General features: G+C 42.8%; 1 protein-coding gene across 1 annotated transcript; it reads right to left on the reverse strand.

Annotated features, from left to right (window-relative positions):
* Positions 1–3,115: 3,115 nt before the first annotated feature.
* Positions 3,116–15,164, reverse strand: LOC144497821 (uncharacterized). Its single transcript, XM_078219259.1, has 7 exons — positions 14,875–15,164; positions 13,119–13,457; positions 11,041–11,160; positions 9,600–9,618; positions 9,482–9,510; positions 9,262–9,290; positions 3,116–3,845 (listed from the first exon to the last, which is right to left on the reverse strand). Exons 1-7 carry the CDS (start codon positions 14,930–14,932, stop codon positions 3,726–3,728), a joined length of 714 nt encoding a protein of 237 aa, XP_078075385.1. The 5' UTR covers positions 14,933–15,164; the 3' UTR covers positions 3,116–3,725.
* Positions 15,165–18,646: the final 3,482 nt, after the last annotated feature.

Below are 18,646 nucleotides of genomic sequence, written 5' to 3' on the forward strand. Positions count from 1 at the left end.
GGTGAAAGCGCATGCACGTGGGAGGCGATGATGTAGTAGTATTGTCACTGGACTAATAATTCAGAAACCCAGAGTAATGCTCTGAAGATATGGGTTCCCCACCAGGGCAGACGGTGAAATTTCAATTCAATAAAAAAATCTGGAAGTAAAGGTCTAATAATGACAATGAAATCAATTTCCATTGTCATAAAAACCCATCTGGTGCTTCCCTGGCCTGGCGTACATCTGACGATGATCCACAGAAATGTTATTGACACTTGAATGCCCTCTGAAATGACCTCACAGGTCACTCATTGCAAGGATAATTATGAATGGCCAATGAATGTTGGCCCGGTCAGTGATGCCCACAACCCATGAATGAATTTTTAAAAATCAGGTGGATGAGCCATCTGGAATTATAATGATGTGGCTTTAACATGGACCTGGTTCCAAGCAGAGCAATATCCTGAATATTACTGACGACAGGAAAGTTAGGAAAGGAAGGAAAGGGGTCAGCCTGGCGGTTTTGATTCAGTGGGGCATTGTAGTCCTGGAGAAAGACGATGGTCGACGGAACTCTAGCACCTCGCCAAGGAATCAAACTGGGCGAGGGTTGGCAACGAAAATCCCCGTTGACCTTGGGCGGGAATTTCCGGTCTCGCCGGAGCGAGGCCGTAAAATCCCGCCCAATACCTCAGAGGGGCCAAGGACAGAATCGATCTGGCGACAGCTAGGGCATAAAAAAGGTGACATTGCATTGACCAGTCTATGGACCACCAGCAAGTGTAGAAATGGAGAAATGTTTAAATCATCAAGGGAGTTATAGTGTGGTGCAAAGATTATAGAGTAGATATAATTAATTATCTGAGTGCCGATTTGCACAGCGGCAGTGTAAAGAGTGGAAAGGGGTCAGAGAACATAGGATGTGTTGAGGAGAATTTCCGACAGCAGTATGCGTCCATTCTAATGAGAAAGGAGACATTGCTGGGCTAGATTTTCAGGAGTAAGGTGGGCCTTGTAGGTCAAGTGTCATTGGGAGAACATTTAGGGATAGTGATAATTGTATAATAAGGTTTAAAATGACTTTGGAAAATGACAATAAACAATCCAGAATAAGAATAATTAACGGGGTGAAAGACAACTTGAATGGGGTAAGAATGGATCCGGACCAAATAAAGTGAAGCCAAAGGTTGGTAGGAAAAGAATAGCTCACAATGAGGGGACAGTGAACTACCTTCATAGAAGAGATGCTTCTGGCACGATCAAGGTATATTCCCTTAAAAGGGAAATGTGGGACCAGCAACTATAGAATCATAGAATGTTTACGGCCACATTGGCCCATTGTCAATGCGACAGCTGAAAAAGAGGCCATCCAGCTTGATCCCACTTTCCAGCATTTACCCGTAGCTCTGCAGGTTACCGCGCTTGAGGTGAATATCCAGTCTTTAAATTTGTTAAAGGTTTTTTACTCTATAACCCTTTCAGGTAGTGAGTTACAGCCACCTATAAACGTTTGGGTGAAGAATTGTTCCCTCACCGCCTCTCTAACCTCTCTATCAGTCACTCCCATGCCTCGTGGTTGCTGACCCCTCTGCTAAATTAAGCATCCACTCTATCCGGGCCGCTCACCATTTTCTACATCCTAATCAAGTCTCCCCTCACCCTTCTCTATTCCAATGGGAACAACCCCAGTCTAGCAAATCTTTCCTCATAGCTACAATCTTCCGGCCCTGGCAACATCCTCAGAAATCTCTTCTGTAAGCTCTTCCGTGCAATTGAATTCTTTATCTAATGAGGTCGTCAGTGCTGCATATGATAACACAAGCTGTGGTCTAACTTTGATTTCATTTGATTTGATTTATTATTGTTACATGTATTAGTATACAGTGAAAAGTATTGTTTCTTGCGCGCTATACAGACAATGCATCCAGTTCATAGAGAAGAAAAGGGGAGAGTGCATAATGTAGTGTTACAGTCATAGCTTGGGTGTAGAGAAAGATCAACATAATGCAAGGTAGTCCGTTCAAAAGTCTGATAGCAGCAGGGTAGAAACTGTTCTTGAGTCAGTTGGTATGCGACCTCAGAATTTTGTATCTTTTTCCCGACGGAAGAAGGTTGGTTTATACTATTGGTTTAAACTATTGGTTTATAGTGTTGTAGCAGAAATCTTTCTGTTCTTATATCCCTTACCTTGGCTAATAAAGGACAGGGTTTCATATGCCTTCATAACCACCTTATCGGCCTGTCCTGCTACCGTCAGGAATCTGAGACATTTGCTCCAAGGTCACTCACTTCCTCAATATCCGCCGATTTATTGTGCAATCCTTTGCCTTGTTTGACTTGCTCATGTAAACCACCTTATTCGTCTCTAAGTGGAATACTCTATTTGCCACTTTTCTTCCCCCCTCACCAGTCCAATAATATCTTCAACAGTCAAGTCTATAGTTACCAGAGAGATGGATGAGGGACAGAGCAGCAGCTGAATTTTAGGATAGTTCCAAGGATTGGCCCCAAGGAGAGATTAGATAAATTTAGTTTGTGCTCCTTGGAAAATAGAAGTTCATGAATTGACTTGAATGTGTTTCTTTAATGATTTTAATAGGATTTCTTCGTGTGGATAGAGAGAAAATGTTTACACTACTGAGGGTATGAAAGAAAAGGGGACGTAGCTTTAAAAACAGATCTAGTTAATTCAGAAGAGAGGTTGTGAAGTACTTCATGCAATAACCGGTGCAGTAAGACCATAGGAGTAGAAGTAGGCTATGCAGCCCAACTAGTCCACTCTCCCATTCATGGAGCTCATGATATTATAGTATGTCAAAATGTCTCTCATAAAATATAATTTATTGAAAACAATTTGAGAAGGACTGATACTTTGAATACCAATGGCTATCAAGGAATATGGGGCCAAGTCAGGTGCATGCAATGGAACTACAGATTTACAGAATGATATAAAAATATAAAATGATTGTATTCATTATCGGACAGACTTCAAAGTTTATGATATCCACTCATTTCCCTTTTTTCCCTTTGATATATTATCGGAAACTATTTACTCCAAATCATACTGAGCCCTTCGTCCCCTTACATGCGTGACTCGAGACAATGAATCTGAGAAAATATCAAGCACAGAATTGCAGGATTCCTTACAAATTTAATGGAATACTATGATCTGCAACACAGAGTTAAGATGACCAAGTACTTTAATTTTCATAAGAAACCGAAAGCAGTTAACTGTACCTCATACATTTACATTGTGGGAAAATACTTGGATTGCTATTTGTTGTCAATAATGTAATCACATTGGGAAGATCACTTGAATCAGATACCAAGGGAGACAGCAAATAACCTTTCTCGTGAATTTAGCAGGAATATTCACGTAATGATATTTTCACTGATTGATTTATACATTTCCTACGAGTCGTGACCCAGTGCATCTCATTCCCTTCATTGTTCTATTTCCCAATGCTGGTAAAATGTACAATGTGATCATGAGAACGAAGATCCGATTCTTGAAGAGGCGCAGCGTCTCGACAAGTTGAATAATTTCAAGGTTGATATATTCAACAATTGGGAAATTAGGAACAACTGCATATTCACACATATTCACAGTTAACATTGAACACGTTTAATTATTGGCAATGTAATAGAGAACAAGGCAATCGGTATGTTAGATACGGCTCAGTGCGAGGCAGGGTTTATGGAAGATCTGGATATTGCAGCATTTCAACTTTCTTCCCACAGCTTCAGCGGATGGTTGCGTATTCGTCATGATCTGTGTCATTGTTCATTTTCCTTGCCTTCTTCTCTTGTTTTATGTTCACTTTGGCGTAATGCAGGGAAACACTGCCACGATTAGAGTGCACCTAATAATCATCGCAATGAAATAAGAAGAAATAGATTTAATTGCCAGTGCACATAACTTTAGCCATGTCAGTTCAGATGTTTGCAGCATCCTTACGTTAGAAAAAAATTCAAAGGAATTTGCGTAATATGTAATCAGGAAAAGATAAGATGTAGAGTTAAGATGGAGAAAGAGTTTAAAATCGCCAGTAGTGGCCCAGGCTGGGGTAGATGAGTTGAGACATGTAAATAGTGTGTAAACGTCGCCATAGTCCCAGAGGACCGTAGGCTACTCTCCCCTTTGAGAATTGATTGGTGGCGCTTTGTCGACAACACAGAAGGACATATTTGTCTCATTGTGTCCATGTCGGATCTACAAGAACAACTCAATCAATAACTGTCCCACAATTTGTTACCCTCCAAATATATCGTCTTTTGAGAACTTTCCCATCTCCAATCTTTGAAGACACAATTGAATTTCCCTCCATGCCACTCTCAGTCAGTGCCTCCCAGATTTTAAGCACACCTCATGTAAAAGACTTTTCCCCATATTGTCATGTACTTGCGTTCATTCTTATTGGCTCTAGCTCTCGGGAGCTAGAGCCAATAAGAATGAACGCAAGTACTCCCCGTGTCTGCGTGGGTTTCCTCCTAGTGCTCTGGTTTCCTCCCACAGTCTGAAAGACGTGCTTGTTAGGTGCATTGGCCATGCTAAAGTTTCCCTCAGTGTACCCGAACAGGCGCCGGACAGTGGCGACTCGGGGATTTTCACAGTAACTCCATTGCAGTGTTAATGTAAGCCTCGTTGTGACATTAATAAATAAACTTAAACTTAAACTGAATCTCTGTTGATTGAATGTATTCTTCGGAAGTGACGCCATACATCCTGGAACGGGAAACAGAGAGGCGAACAGTTATGTAAGAGATCAGACATGGTAAATAAACCTCGGTTGTTTTAAACCTTCCTTCTCCCTAATATCCTACGTCCAAAATACAACATTAAACCTGGCGACGAGGACTAGGAACATATGCTGGCTAGCCACTCGGGAAGAAGAATTTTACTGCAAACAGTTGGATAAAATAAAAGTTAGAAAGGAAAATGTTTCTCCCGCGAAACATGTGCTCAAGAGAACCAACGGGCTAGGTACACGTGATTAACGATAATCTGCCCACAAAACCTAGCCTTTGACAAAGTACCGCATGGTAGGTTGTTGCATAAGGTTAAATCTTACGGGATCCAGGGTGAGGTATCTAATTGGATACAAAATTAGCTTCCTGACAGAAGCTAGAGGGTGATTCTAGAGAGTTGTTTTTCAAACTGGAGGCCTGTGACCAGCGGTGTGCCTCAGGGATCAGTGCTGGGCCCACTGTTATTTGTCATTTATATTAATGATTTGGATGAGAATATAGGGGGCATGGTTAGTAAGTTTGCAGACGACACCAAGATTGGTGGCAGAGTGGACAGTGAAGAAAGTTCTCTTCAATTGCAACAGGATCTTGATCAATTGGGCTAGTGGGCTGACGAATGGCAGATGTAGTTTAATTTAGACAAATGCGAGGTGATGCATTTTGGTAGATTGAACCAGGGCACTACTTACTCAGTTAAGTGTAGGGCGTTAGGGAGAGTTACAGAACAAAGAGGTCTAGGGGTACATGTTCATATCTCCCTGAAAGTGGAGTCACAGGCGGACAGAGTGGTGAAAAAGGCATTCGGCATGTTTGGTTTCATCGGTCAGAACATTGAATACAGGAGTTGGGACGTCTTGTTGCAGTTGTACAAGACATTGGTAAGGCCACACTTGGAATACTGTGTGCAATTCTGGTAACCCTATTGTAGAAAGGATATTATTAAACTAGAAAGAGTGCAGAAAAGATTTACTAGGATGCGACCAGCACTTGATGGATTGAGTTATATGGAGAGGCTGAATAGACTGGGACTTTTTTCTCTGGAGCGTAGGAGGCTGAGGGGTGACCTTGTTGAGGTCTATAAAATAATGAGGGGCATAGACAAGGTAGATAGTCAATATCTTTTCCCAAAAGTAGGGGGTCTAAAACTAGAGGCCATAGGTTTAAGGGGAGAGATACAAAAGTGTCCAGAGGGGTAATTTTTTCACACAGAGGGTGGTGAGTGTCTGGAACAAGCTGCCAGAGGTAGTAGTAGAGCCGGGTACAATTTTATCTTTTAAAAAGCATTTAGATAGGTACATGGGTATGATGGGTATAGAGGGATATGTGCGAAAAGCGGGCAATTGGGATTAGCTTCGGGGTTTTAAAAAAAAGGACTGCGTGGACAGGTTGGGCCTAAGGGCCTGTTTCCATGCTGTAAACCTCTATGACTCTATGAAAGCATATTGTCCAGCTCTCTGTGATAAATGAGAGGCTGAAGCTTGTGTGTGTGGGAATCAAGGTAGCTGCTAAAACACAGTTGCAAAGTGCGCACAGGGGAAACATATATCAGGAGAAAAAAGCAGGGATTTTCGAGTCGTCGGATTCTGATAAAAGTGTAGAGCCATGAAGCTTTTATACTGAGCACATTGACTGTTTTGCACCAGCAATCAAAATAGCTGAAGATATTTTGGAGCCCACTCCCCTGAGCGTAGTTGCGGTCAACCTGAGAATCCAGGTTTCAGCAAAATTGATCTGAGCCAAGTTTACTTACAGATAAATGTGGGCAAGAAGCCACAGGAACGTCTGACAATCCTGACTCATAAGGGCTTCTTCCAGCCTTATGGTCGTTTGGCATCGGATTAACTCCTGCATTATTTCGAATAGCAATGGATCAGATCCTGAATGGACTGAGAGTTGCTTAAATCTGAAGCTCTCACGCACTTTGATCCTTACAGTTAATTTGCAATCCATCTCCTTATGGTTTAGGAGTATTTAGGAGCAATATGCCATCAGGTGAAGAATGACCCATTGCTTTTGCTTCTTGAACCTTGAGAAAACCTGAAAGTAACTCTTCCCAGATTGAAAGGGAAGCATTATGAATCCTTTTTGGAGTAAAGAAATTCCATAAATTCCTTTTTGGAGTAAAGAAATTCCATAAATTCCTGCATGGGAGAAATTCACATTGTTGAAGGACCATTGTCCATTAACTACCATTTTTGGACCACACATGGAAATTCTGTCAGTTACCACAAGTAGAAAGCAAAGAGGGGCATTGCTTTTGTCCGAACTACTTGACCAACAACCTGGCACATAAAACTCTGGAAAGATCTTTACTTAGAAAAGTCTTCTTATCTCATTTCAGACCTTGCGACTTCTGTGACTGAGCTTAGCAATTCAATATAGTCCTGGACGTTTTGGGGGCGGTTTGAATGTTGTGGGTCAATGTCCATTGGGAAGATATCAATCCTTAGAACCAAAACGGAGAGGAGCCTTTCAGCCCACTAGATGGGCTGGAGTTAATGAGCGACCCATCTTCTAAGCATCATTATTGATCGTGGTTACATCTGGTTTAATTTTATATCCATAGATTTATCGATAGAATCCTACAGTGCAGAAGGAGGCCATTCGGCCCATCGAGTCTGCACCCGACCACAATCCCACCCAGGCCTTATCCCCGTAACCCCATACATTTACCCTAACTAGTCCCCCTAACACTAAGGGTCAATTTAGCACGGCCAGTCCACCTAACCCACACATCTTTGGACTGTGGGAGGAAACCGGAGCACCCGGAGGGAACCCATGCAGACACGGGGAGAACGTGCAGACTCCACACAGACAGTGACCCAAGCCGGGAATCGAACCCGGGTCCCTGGCTCTGTGAAGCAGCAGCGCTAACCCCTGTGCCACCGTGTGGAAAGGGCTTTAAGTCAGCTAGCAGATCCACAGGCAGATCTTTAGTTTATAGTGACAATGTAGTGGGGAAGGATTAAAATGATTCCACCAGGGGCAGCACGGTGGCACAGTGGTTAGCACTGCTACCTCACAGTGCCAGGGACCCGGGTTCAATTCCGGGCTTGGGTCACTCTCTGTGTGGAGTTTGCATATTCTCCCCGTGTCTGCATAGGTTTCCTCCTGGTGCTCCGGTTTCCTCCCACTGACTGAAAGATGTGCTGGTTAGGTTGATCGGCCATGCTAAATTGCCCCTTAGTGTCAGGGGGATTAGCAGGGTAAACATATGGGGTTTTGGGGATAGGGCCAAGGTGCACGCTCAATGGGCAGAATGGTCCCCTTCTGTCCTGTAGGTATTCGATAATTCTATGATTCTAACAAGACAATGTTAACAGTTTGCTCATATATGAATGTAATAAGAGTATTGAAAGGAAATAAATATGATCTTAAAGTCCATATTGGAAAATTAAGTGACTCTGTATTTAATATATTAAATGTATTTTAATATTTAAATGTATTTGTTCACGTGAGTCAAAAATGCAAATGCTGCAGAAATAATAAGATTCAAAAGTTCAACAGCCAGAAATCCATTTGTCAGCAGAATGAACATTATTATTTTCAAATCCTCGAGCACTTATTGAAATATAATGTATTGAGTAGATGCATCTATTATCCAGACATGAAAAAGTATATTTCTTATGGGCCCGGAGTGATGCTTATCTGATTGTCTTGGCAATGCACTTATGGGAAAGGAATAGCAGTGGAAGCGTCCTTAACAACACAGCAACCAGGAAGTGGGCTTTGCCAAAGGGAAGATGTCCGGTATGAAACGGACAAATAGAATATCATTATGTCAAGAAGCATATCGCAATTGGCTGAGGTAACCTGCCTTGTACTGGACTGACATGTTAACACGGAATGAAATTGAATCTAAGCTAATTAGAACGTGTATCTTAGATAACAGAAGGTGTAATCGTACTGTATTTTGGCTCAGTGCCTCAGATCTTTGGAGGGATCTTGTACCACTGAACCAGAGCTATTCGACCATCGGAAGGCTTCCCATGGCCTTAGGTTAATGTTTGTTTGTCTCGTATGATTTTTGTGCTTTGCATAAATTTCAGTTATGTCTTTTGAATAGAGACCTTGCCTTTGCGAGTTTTCTAAAAGTGATTTTAAGTTTTCAAGAAGTTTGGCAACCATCGTAAAGAAATTGCCACTTCAATAGGAATGTATAAGCATTCCTCCCATTTTGCTGCACATATGTAACAGAGTCATAGAATAGAATCATACACTGCAGAAGGAGGCCATTCGGCCCATCGAGTCTGCACCGTCCACAATCCAACCCAGGCCCTATCCGCATAACCTCACTTATTTACCCAGCTAATCCCTCTGACGCTCAGGGGCAATTTAGCATGGCCAATCCACCTAACCCGCACATCTGTGGAATCAAAACTTCACAAGCATATTCAGGATATTAAAGCGGAGAAGGGATAGAGCATATCAATCGCAGGAGATAAAGTATAGTAAAGTAGCAGAAAGACATTGCTTATCAGAACCATCTAATTGCACATACCAAACATGCTGTTATCCAATCGTTCTTACCTGTGTCGCTGGCTGTAGATCGGCTGATGCTGTGGGAATAGCATTCAGAGAGGGTCAGAGACATACAGTGCCACAAACATAACAGACGTACATAGGCACACGTAGCAACAGAGATTGAATTCATTCGAATGAAACTATTTGTAAATGTATTTTTTAGTTTAGATTTGTTTTCAATTAGCTAGGAATAGTAATTAATGCAAAATACATAAATTTAACGTACCAGGTATTGCATCGATTTCACCGTGCTGTCTGCAAGAAGCAAAATGATGTTTAAATTTAAAATTCTGCACATTATGGTCTGAATAATCACCAATTTGATAAGATTTGATATTTTTTACCTTCTCAGTCTCAGGATAACTGAAAGAAAAATAATGTAGATGTTAATATAACTGTTTGAATCTGCTTCTTGTTAAAACATCATAAAATTGATCTTTAACACTAACATAGAGAAACTGATTGTGATACATATGCACGGATGAGTGCATGGGTATGGTGCTGACTCACAGCGCCAGGGACCCATGTTCAATTCCAGCCTTGGGTTACTGTCCATGTGGAGTTGGTATATTCTCCCCGTGTCTGTGTGGGTTTCCTCCGGGTGCTCCTATTTCCTTCCAGAAACCAAAGATGTCCGGGCTAGGGGGATTGGCTATGTTAAATTTCCCCTTAGTGTCCCAGGATACGTGGGTTATGGTGATTAGCGTAGTAAATATGTGAGGTTATGGGGTAGAGCACTTTGTCGGAGAGTCGGTGTGGACTCGATAGGCCGAATGCCTCCTTCTGCATGGTTTTTTTGTGCTTGGGTCACGGGTGTCACTGGGTGGCCAGCATTTATTGCCATCCATAGTTACCCGAGGGCAGCTGAGAGTCAACCATATTGCTGTGGCTCTGGAGCCACATGTAGGCCAGACCAGGCAACGACGGGAGATTTCCTTCCCTAAAGGTCATCAGTAAACCAGACGTTCTTTTCTGACAATTGTTTCATGGTCAGTAGATTCTTAATTCCAGATATCTTTTATTGAATTCGAATTCTACATCTGCCGGGCGGGATTGGTACCGGGATTCCCAGAACATTAGCTGAGTTTCTGGATTAATAATCTGGGGACAGTACCACTAGGCCATCGTCTTGTCTGTTTCTATGATGATATTTCCTTTTTCATGTATTGGGCTAGGCATTTCATAGTGAGTAAGGAAGGTGGACGGTTGTCTTTGGAGACGAGAAGGCTATGATGAGATTTTTCATGTATTCAAAATCTCGAGGGCCCTGGCAGGAGTAGATAGTGACGATGGCACCTTTAGTGGAGGATCGAGAACAAGAGGGACAGATTTAAATGATTGGCAAATCTAAGTGATGTAGCTAAAAACCAATGGCGACAGGAGGAAAATATTTTATCACTCGAGTGGTTAGGATCTGGAATACACTGCCTGAGATTGTGAGTGAATCAGATTTACTCAAGGTTTCCAAGATTGATTTGGATTATTAGCTGAAAATGGGGAGAAGGTCAACGAGTGACAATAGGTTAATTGTTCCTACGGGAAGCCGGCGCAGACACGACGGGCCGAGTGGTGCCTTTCTAAATTGGAACAATTGTGTAATTCTGAAGGAAATACCTAAGTGTGTTTTAAAATAATTGCTCATACTAATCGGGTTTCCGATCACACTAGAAAAAGTGACAAATTCATTGGAAGAATTAACCTGGTTGGATCTCATAGAAGCAAGAGCAATTGCCCCGTACTATAGCAAAAACATATTACTAAAGCAGGTTTGACAGGGACACACACCTTTGTTTTGCCAGGACAGTCCACATATCAGAAAAGTGACGGTTATACTCAGCAAAACTGAAGCACCTCCCAGTCCAAATATCAGGGAAGGATTCCTGTTATTTTTCTCTGGAGTCTTGGCTGAAATAAGGAGATGAAACTAAAATTTTAAATTTTGATCTGAAGATGTTGTTTTGCATTATTGGAAAGGCACGATTTTAAACATATATACATAAATGAAAACATAAATAGCGCCTTGCGCGACCTCGGTACATCCCAATTCACTTTACAGCCGGGTGAATACTTTGGAAGTGCATCCACTTTTGCAATGTAGGAAACGCAACCGATTTGCGTACAGTAAGCTCACACAAATAGCAATGCGAAACTCAGAAGATAATTTGTTTTTGTTTTAAGATGGCGATTTAGGGGCAGCTATTGGCCAGGACATGGGAGGTATCTGTCTTGAAATTGCCATGGGACTTTTTACATTCACTAGGTTCAACGTTACGTCCAATAGTCGTCACCTCGAACAGTGCAGCACTCCCTCCAATAGGCACTGGAGAGCCAACCTGGATTGTTGTGCTTATGGCTCCTGCTTTGACCAAGACCGCACGAAACCACAAAGGGTCGTGAACGTAGTCCGCAAACCGGCCCCCCCATCCATTGACTCCATCTACACTTCCCGCTGTCTCAGGTAAGCAGCCAGCATAATCAAGGACTCCATGCACACCGGACATACTTCTTCAACCTTTTTCCGTCCGGAAAAAGAGACAAAAGTCTGAGAACACGTACCAACTGACTCAAGAACAGCTTCTTCTCTGCTGCCATCAGACTTTTGAATGGTTCTATCATATACTAAGCTGATCTTTCTCTATACCCTCGCTATGACTCTAACACTATATTCTGCATCCTCTCCTTTCCTTCTCCACTATATACTCTACTAACGGTATATTTTGTTTATATAGCGCGCAAGAAAAAATACTTTTCATTGTATCACAATACATGTGACAAAAATAAATCAAGTAAAATAATGTGTCCTGGGCTCGGGCTATAACGACCAAAATAGAAATGGAATCTGGATAATTGCGACTGTAGTGCGCTTCTAGGAGCAATTCAATGAAAGGGCGATATCTAGATGCCTCCTTCTACCTCTAGACATTGCTGTCTGCTCGCCCTACATTTTGGGGCGGAACGGTGGCATAGTGATTAGCACTACTGCCTGACAGCACCAGGGACCCGGGTTCGATTCCCGGCTTGGGTCACTGTCTGTGTGGAGTTGGCACGTTCTCCTCGTTTCTGCGTGGGATTCCTCCGGGTGACCCGGAGAAAATATGTGCTAGATGGATTGGTCATGCTAAATTTCCCCTTAGTGTCAGGGGGACTAGCAGAGTAAATATGTGGGGTTATGGGAATACGACCTGGGTCGGATTGTTGTCGGTGCAAGCTTAGTGGGCCAAATGGCCTCCTGCTGCACTGTAGGGATTCTATGACCCAGCCCCCCCCCCCCCGCCCCCCCCCCTCCCCCCCCTCCCCCCCCCCCCCCCCCCCCCCCGCCCTCCCGTATTTCGTCTCTACTCTCTGCATTGACACTTCATGAGTTCTGGTGTCACTGGTAATTCCCAAATGGGCAATGCTCAACACCGAGCCCAATAGATCTAAAGATCGGCTCCTTGCTTCTAAGTAACGACGGATCCCAGCTCAGCATGTACGGCATTGGGCACGGAAATAGGTTTTATTGCATCAGAAACCCATTCTCCATTGCGCTCCATTTTAGTGTCAACTGGCTTCAATAAAATGGAATGCCCATTGTATTGTATAACGGGCTGCAGGTGCTCTACAATATGGTTAGCGTCAGCTCCAGTCTAATTCCCAGATACAACTACAGATACATTCCGACGCGCAACATTTTAGTATGATCAGTGTATGTACTTGGAATGATTTGCGTATCGCTGGTGCCCAGATTTCTGCATTGCAATGAGCTCAGTTAATTTATCACAGTCTACAAATTAAAGTAATGCGGATCCTGGGCCGGGGCGGTCGAGTCATTGTGTAAAATTGGAGACGCTTTTAAAGAACACTTGTTGCTACTTATTACTTACGCCTCACTTCCAGATGGGTGCCATTTCCATCTCTCACTTCTGATCCCATTAAGGATACATGACAGTAATATGTATCTGAATCTTTTTCAATCAACCCAGAGATATGAATATGTATTCTGTTGTTGGCAAATGATTTGCTGTCTGATCTCTCCAGCCGATCTTTATAAAATGGGCTCTTGTCCAACCTGTAGCCATCTTGTTTACCCCGTGTCCAATAAGTTGCTCCGATTAGGAGTAGGTTTGCTTCACATTTCACGGTACAGTTCAGTGTCACCGACTCCCCCTCTGCTGCCGTTATAAAGGGAGGGAACTGGTAAACTGTGAAATCCATCCTCTCATCTGTTGGGAAAAAACACCTGAGCTGTAAGCGAGATAATTCCCAAATCCTAGGTGCTATCCACAACTTGTGATTCTAAGTGTGATTATCATCTTATAGTATAGAGATGGAAAGAAAATTAATAGAACGACGGTTAGAGGAAACGTATATAATTATACAAGTAGAAAGCGTTTGAAATACCTAGCAAACCAGTCAGAGTCTTCAACAGGATGCCAGATTAATGTTGGGTTGTGTTGTTCGGTTAATGTCGGGTTGTGTTGTTAGGTTAATGCTGGGTTGTGTTGTTAGGTTAATGTTTGGTTGTGTTGTTCGGTTAATGTTGGGTTGTGTTGTTCGATTAATGTTGGGTGGTGTTGATCGGTTAATGTTGGGTTGTGTTGCTCGGTTAATGTTTGATTGTGTGGTCAGGCTAATGCTGGGTTGTGTTGTCAGATTAATGTTTGGTTGTGTTGTCAGGCTAATATTAGGTTTTGTTGTCAGGCTAATGTTTGGCTGCGTTTTTAGATTAATGTTGGATTGTGTGTCAGGTTGATGTTAGGTTGTGCGGACATGTTAATGTTGGGTTGTGTTTCAGGTTAATGTTGGATTTTGTTATCAGATAAATGTTGGATTTTGTTATCAGGATAATGTTTGGTTGTGCGGGCAAGTTAATGTTGGGTTGTGTTGTCAGGTTAATGTTTGGTTGTGCGAGCAGATTAATGTTGCGTCGTGATCGCAGTCAAACATTTCGTTATGCTGTTTCGCCTCGCTCCCTATGGGTAATCCCAAAGTAGCAAGACCTGGATGAGACCGAAGCTTCGGCTGAGAATAAGCACCAATACTCAAAAGGCAATGGCGGGCAGATCTCAGGAAAGAAATAAAACAACGATTAAAAAATGATAACCATACTTGCAATGATGAATAAAAAGCGGTGAATTTGTAGAGCTCTCCAGCCCACCGTCGGAATATATAAACGTGCTTCAAAATGACCTATTTTGCACTGACCTCCGGAAATAATTACAACCGTTAATTATTGTCAACAACGTCCCTCAGCCAGCTTGCAGCTAACGAAAAGTATATCCCGGAATTTCTATAGCGGGTTGCATCCATCTTCCGGCGCAACTTCGGCGGAAAATCGATCAACAGAAATAGCCATCAAAATTAGGGCCAAGTAGCGAGGGAACCTTTGGAAAATCCTATCTCTGTGTTCTCAGCTCCGGAAAACAATAGCAATCCTACCGGGAGGAGCGTGTTCTAATTGCTAAATACAATGTCAATACTATTTCGAAATGAGTGCAGCAACCCCTGTAAACTGTAAGGATGACGGGAAAGTAGGAATATTTTCCGAAATCAGCTTCTGCAAAATTTGCAATTAAAATTAGCACGTCACTCTGGTGTATCGATGTCATCCACAAGCAGTAAAAAATAGAATTAACTCACCCGTGTGCGTTGCAAAGATAATGAACTGCAGGAGAGTGAGCTGTTGACTTAATGCCATCTTCTGTGAGTGTGTGAAGAGGCCTCCGGGTTATGAAAAGTGAGCAGATAATATAACAGGAACCCACTTCAAGCCGCGAATGGAATTAGTTGTGGTTAGCACCTCGACGACACAGAACACATAATATTGTTGCTCAGAATGGAGATCTCTTCCCTTTTGAAATAGTGTTTTTAAAAGAATTCTGGAATGGCAGACAATGCACTGTTGGTATTGATTGAGCAATAAGTTACACAGGAAACACAGAGTGATAAATTCGTAATTTGTCTGTTTTCAAATGTGTGATTTTATGCTTAGTCTGTGGAGAGCCCCCACCCACTCCTACCCCACCCTCCCCCCCCCCCCTACCGCCCCCCCCCAACCCCCTCCGCACACTGCAGGTTTCTCCATGACGATGGTGTTGAAGATGACGAGAATGGAGGGACGAGGGGCCTGGTTACAAACGTGACCAAGAGTTTCCATTCAGCTCATTGCGTGTCTATAATTCAGGCAGTTATATTACTCAGGTAACTTTTAGAGTTATAAACTGCCGCCACGTGTCTGGCATTAACATCTAGCAAGCAACCCAGTACATGTTCAATTTTGCACCCTGTTCCCACATAGCACAGGACATCGCTCCTTAAGTGGGAGATCGTGAGTTCAGGTCCCCCTTCAACAGACTTAAGCAGAAAGATTTCTATTGACAATGCCCTATCAGAGGTACATGTTCCCGCCCTGCCCGCTTCGGTTGCGATGGAACACCCCCAAGGAATTATATTGAAGGAGAACAGAGTGCCCAACCAATGATTATCTCGCGATACTGTTCGTCTAGTTGTGATCACGCTACTGTTTGCCGAATGGCACTGTGTCCAACTTGACAGTGGGGTTTTCCGAAACGGTAACAGCGCCTCGTTAAATGCAAAGAGCTTTTGGGAGTTCGGGAGAGGCGCGATGTAAAGGCAAGCTTTTCTCTTCGCTTTCGACTTCCGATCACAGATGGAATCATGTTGGATGGTGAGATAAGAAATGTCTAAATGTAAATTCTGCATTGATTATGATACTGATTAAAGAAGTCAGTGTTAACTTTTATTGGCTTTTTCTGCTGTTGCAGACCACCCGAACAGCCCAACCGCTTGGGCTATGAACCTTATTGATCTACCTTGATTTGAATGATAACAGACAAGAACAATCTAGTTCTAAATTATAAATCCCTAATTTCCCGAACTTTTATGTTTTTGCAGCAAAGCACATTTTCATTTCACATACAGACGCATTAGTTAAATCCACAGACCGATTTATGATCGCCTTCTTGCATGGAGAGTCTGGCTGTACTGTTTAAAGTTGTCAATCATTCGGTTTGTTGTTCTGAGAAAGAGTACACTGAAAAAATATTCCTATATAGGAAACAAAAAAACTAACATTAGTGCATATAAAGATTTTCAGTTATATGTTTTGTGGCGTACTTGAGAATTGCCAAGTTAAAAGCATTGCCTGGGTCACTAGCCTGTTTGGAAAGCAGTGAAAGGAGATATTGTAGCGTGACTGTGTGAATGTAAAGAGATTACGCTAAGGACGTCTCAACTAGCGGCCGACATTAAAAAGACCTATTGAGATTAATGTAGGAGAAATATTGCTATCGATAGTTTAACATAAAGGAACACCAGTTGGAAGTCACATTGAAAAACAGCAGTACACTGCGGTGTGGAATTGTCGGGGGATATTGGGAACAGCCTTGAGATCTGAGGGTTGTGGGAAAGGGAGGCCCTTTGGCGTGCATTCCCGGTTTGTAGGTTATCAACAGCAATTACTGTCACGAGTTTTTCTAATCTTCAACCGAGGATCAGTGGAAACCAGGCAGAGAATAATTGTCCTCTCCTCCACTAGTGTGATGCGGGGGGGGGGGGGGGGGGGGGAGGGGAGGGAGCTGAGGATGGCGAGAACGGTGGGCAATTTTCACGCTACATTTGTAAACCCAAAGAGGAAAAGAGATAGGAACAGGAGTAGACCATTTGGCCCCTCGAACATGCTCCGCCATTCAATAGGATCATGGCTGATCAGACATTTCTCACGTCCGCTTTCCTGCCCTTTCCCTGTAACCCCTGATTCCCTTGCTGCCTAAAGATCTCAGACTTAAATACATATAAGAACTCTACTCCAACAGCTCTCTGTGACAAGGATTTCCAAAGACTCACAATCCTTGAAGAGAAGACATTCCTTCTCATCTCATTCTTAAATTGGCACCCCCTTTATTTTGAGACTATGCCCTCTCGTCCTGGGCTATCCCGTGAGGGGAAACGTCCTCTCAGCATTTACTCGGTCAAGCCCCTTAAGATTCCTATATGCTCCGTGAGATCACCTCTCATTCTTCTAAATTCCAATGCATCGTATCCTAACCTATTTAACCTTTCCTTATAAGACCATCCATCCAAACCGGAGATCATCCCAGTGAACCTTCTCTGAACTGTCTCCAAACAAATAATATATTTTCTTAAATAAGGGGACCAACACTGCTCACAGTACTCCGGACAAGTCTCACCAGTACCTTATACAGTTGCAGCAGATTCCCCACTCTTATATTCCAACCCCTTTGAAATAAGGGCCAGCATTCCATTAGCTTTCCTGGTTACATGCTGCATCTGTGTGCTAGCTTATTTATTTATTATTTATTCGTCACAAGTAGGCTTACATTGCAATAAAGTTACTGTGAAATTCCCCTAGTCGCCACACTTCGGCGCCTGTTTGTGACTATGCACCTAGCCAGCAGGTCTTCCAAACTGTGGAATGAAACCGGAGCATCCGGAGGCAACCCACGCAGACACGGAGATAACGTGCAAACTCCACACAGACAGTGATCCGAGCTGGGAATCGAACCCGAGTCCCTGGCGCTGTGAGGCAGCAGCGCTAACTGCTGTGCCACCGTGCCGCCCCGCTTTCTGCGTTTCATGAACAAGTACCCCCAATCCCCTTTGTGTTGAATGTTTTGTCGTTCTTCGTCATTTAAATAACACTCTGTTCTTTTGTTCTCCCTTCCAAAACGAGCAATTCACATTTTCCCACATTATACTCCATTGATTGCTTTTTGCTCGCTGACTTCATCTAGCAGTATCTCTATGCAACAGTTTATATCTTGCAACTTGCTTTTCCATCTATTTTTGTGTCCCCTGCAAATTTGGCTACGCTGCATTCTCTTCCTTCCTCGCAATCATGAATATATATTGTAAATAGTTGCGGACCCAACACTAAGTCCTGTGGAACTCCACTTGTTTCAGATCGCCAACCTGAAACAGAACACCTCATCCCCACTTGCTGCTCCTACCCATTAGTTAATTCTCAACCCATGCCAATGTATTACCTCCCACATCAAGGGCTGTTCAAGAAACTCTTATTGTCAGATTTTATATTCCTTGTTAGCTTTATTTTCTCTCCCTTTATTATCTTTTTAGTCTTCTTTTGCTGGATTCTGAAGTCATCCCAGTTTTCACGCTATTGTTTCCAGCCCGGATCACTGGCTTTTGTTTCCTTACATGCTTTTTCTTTCAGCTTAATACTCTCCTTACCTTCCGTGGTTAGCAATAGTTGGTTTATCTCTCTCTTAGGATCTGTCCTCCTTACTGAGATATATTTTTCCTGAGAGTAATGAAATACCTCCTTAAACATCTACCATTGCTTGCTTACTGATTTCCTGCTACTCTCGCCACCTATTCCACTTTAGCTAACTTTATCCTCTTCTTCTGTAAT

Source organism: Mustelus asterias, chromosome 8 (genome assembly GCF_964213995.1).
Source record: "Mustelus asterias chromosome 8, sMusAst1.hap1.1, whole genome shotgun sequence".
Classification (NCBI taxonomy): Eukaryota; Metazoa; Chordata; class Chondrichthyes; order Carcharhiniformes; family Triakidae; genus Mustelus; species Mustelus asterias.

Excerpts from the sequence above, each read along its gene's own strand:
- LOC144497821 (XM_078219259.1), bottom strand. The coding sequence starts at position 14,932 with ATGGCATTAAGTCAACAGCTCACTCTCCTGCAGTTCATTATCTTTGCA. Across the intron at positions 9,291-9,481 it reads TGAAATCGATGCAATACCTG|CATCAGCCGATCTACAGCCA; the intron begins GTACGTTAAATT and ends CTATTCCCACAG. Across the intron at positions 3,846-9,261 it reads ATCTACAGCCAGCGACACAG|GTGCACTCTAATCGTGGCAG; the intron begins GTAAGAACGATT and ends GATGATTATTAG.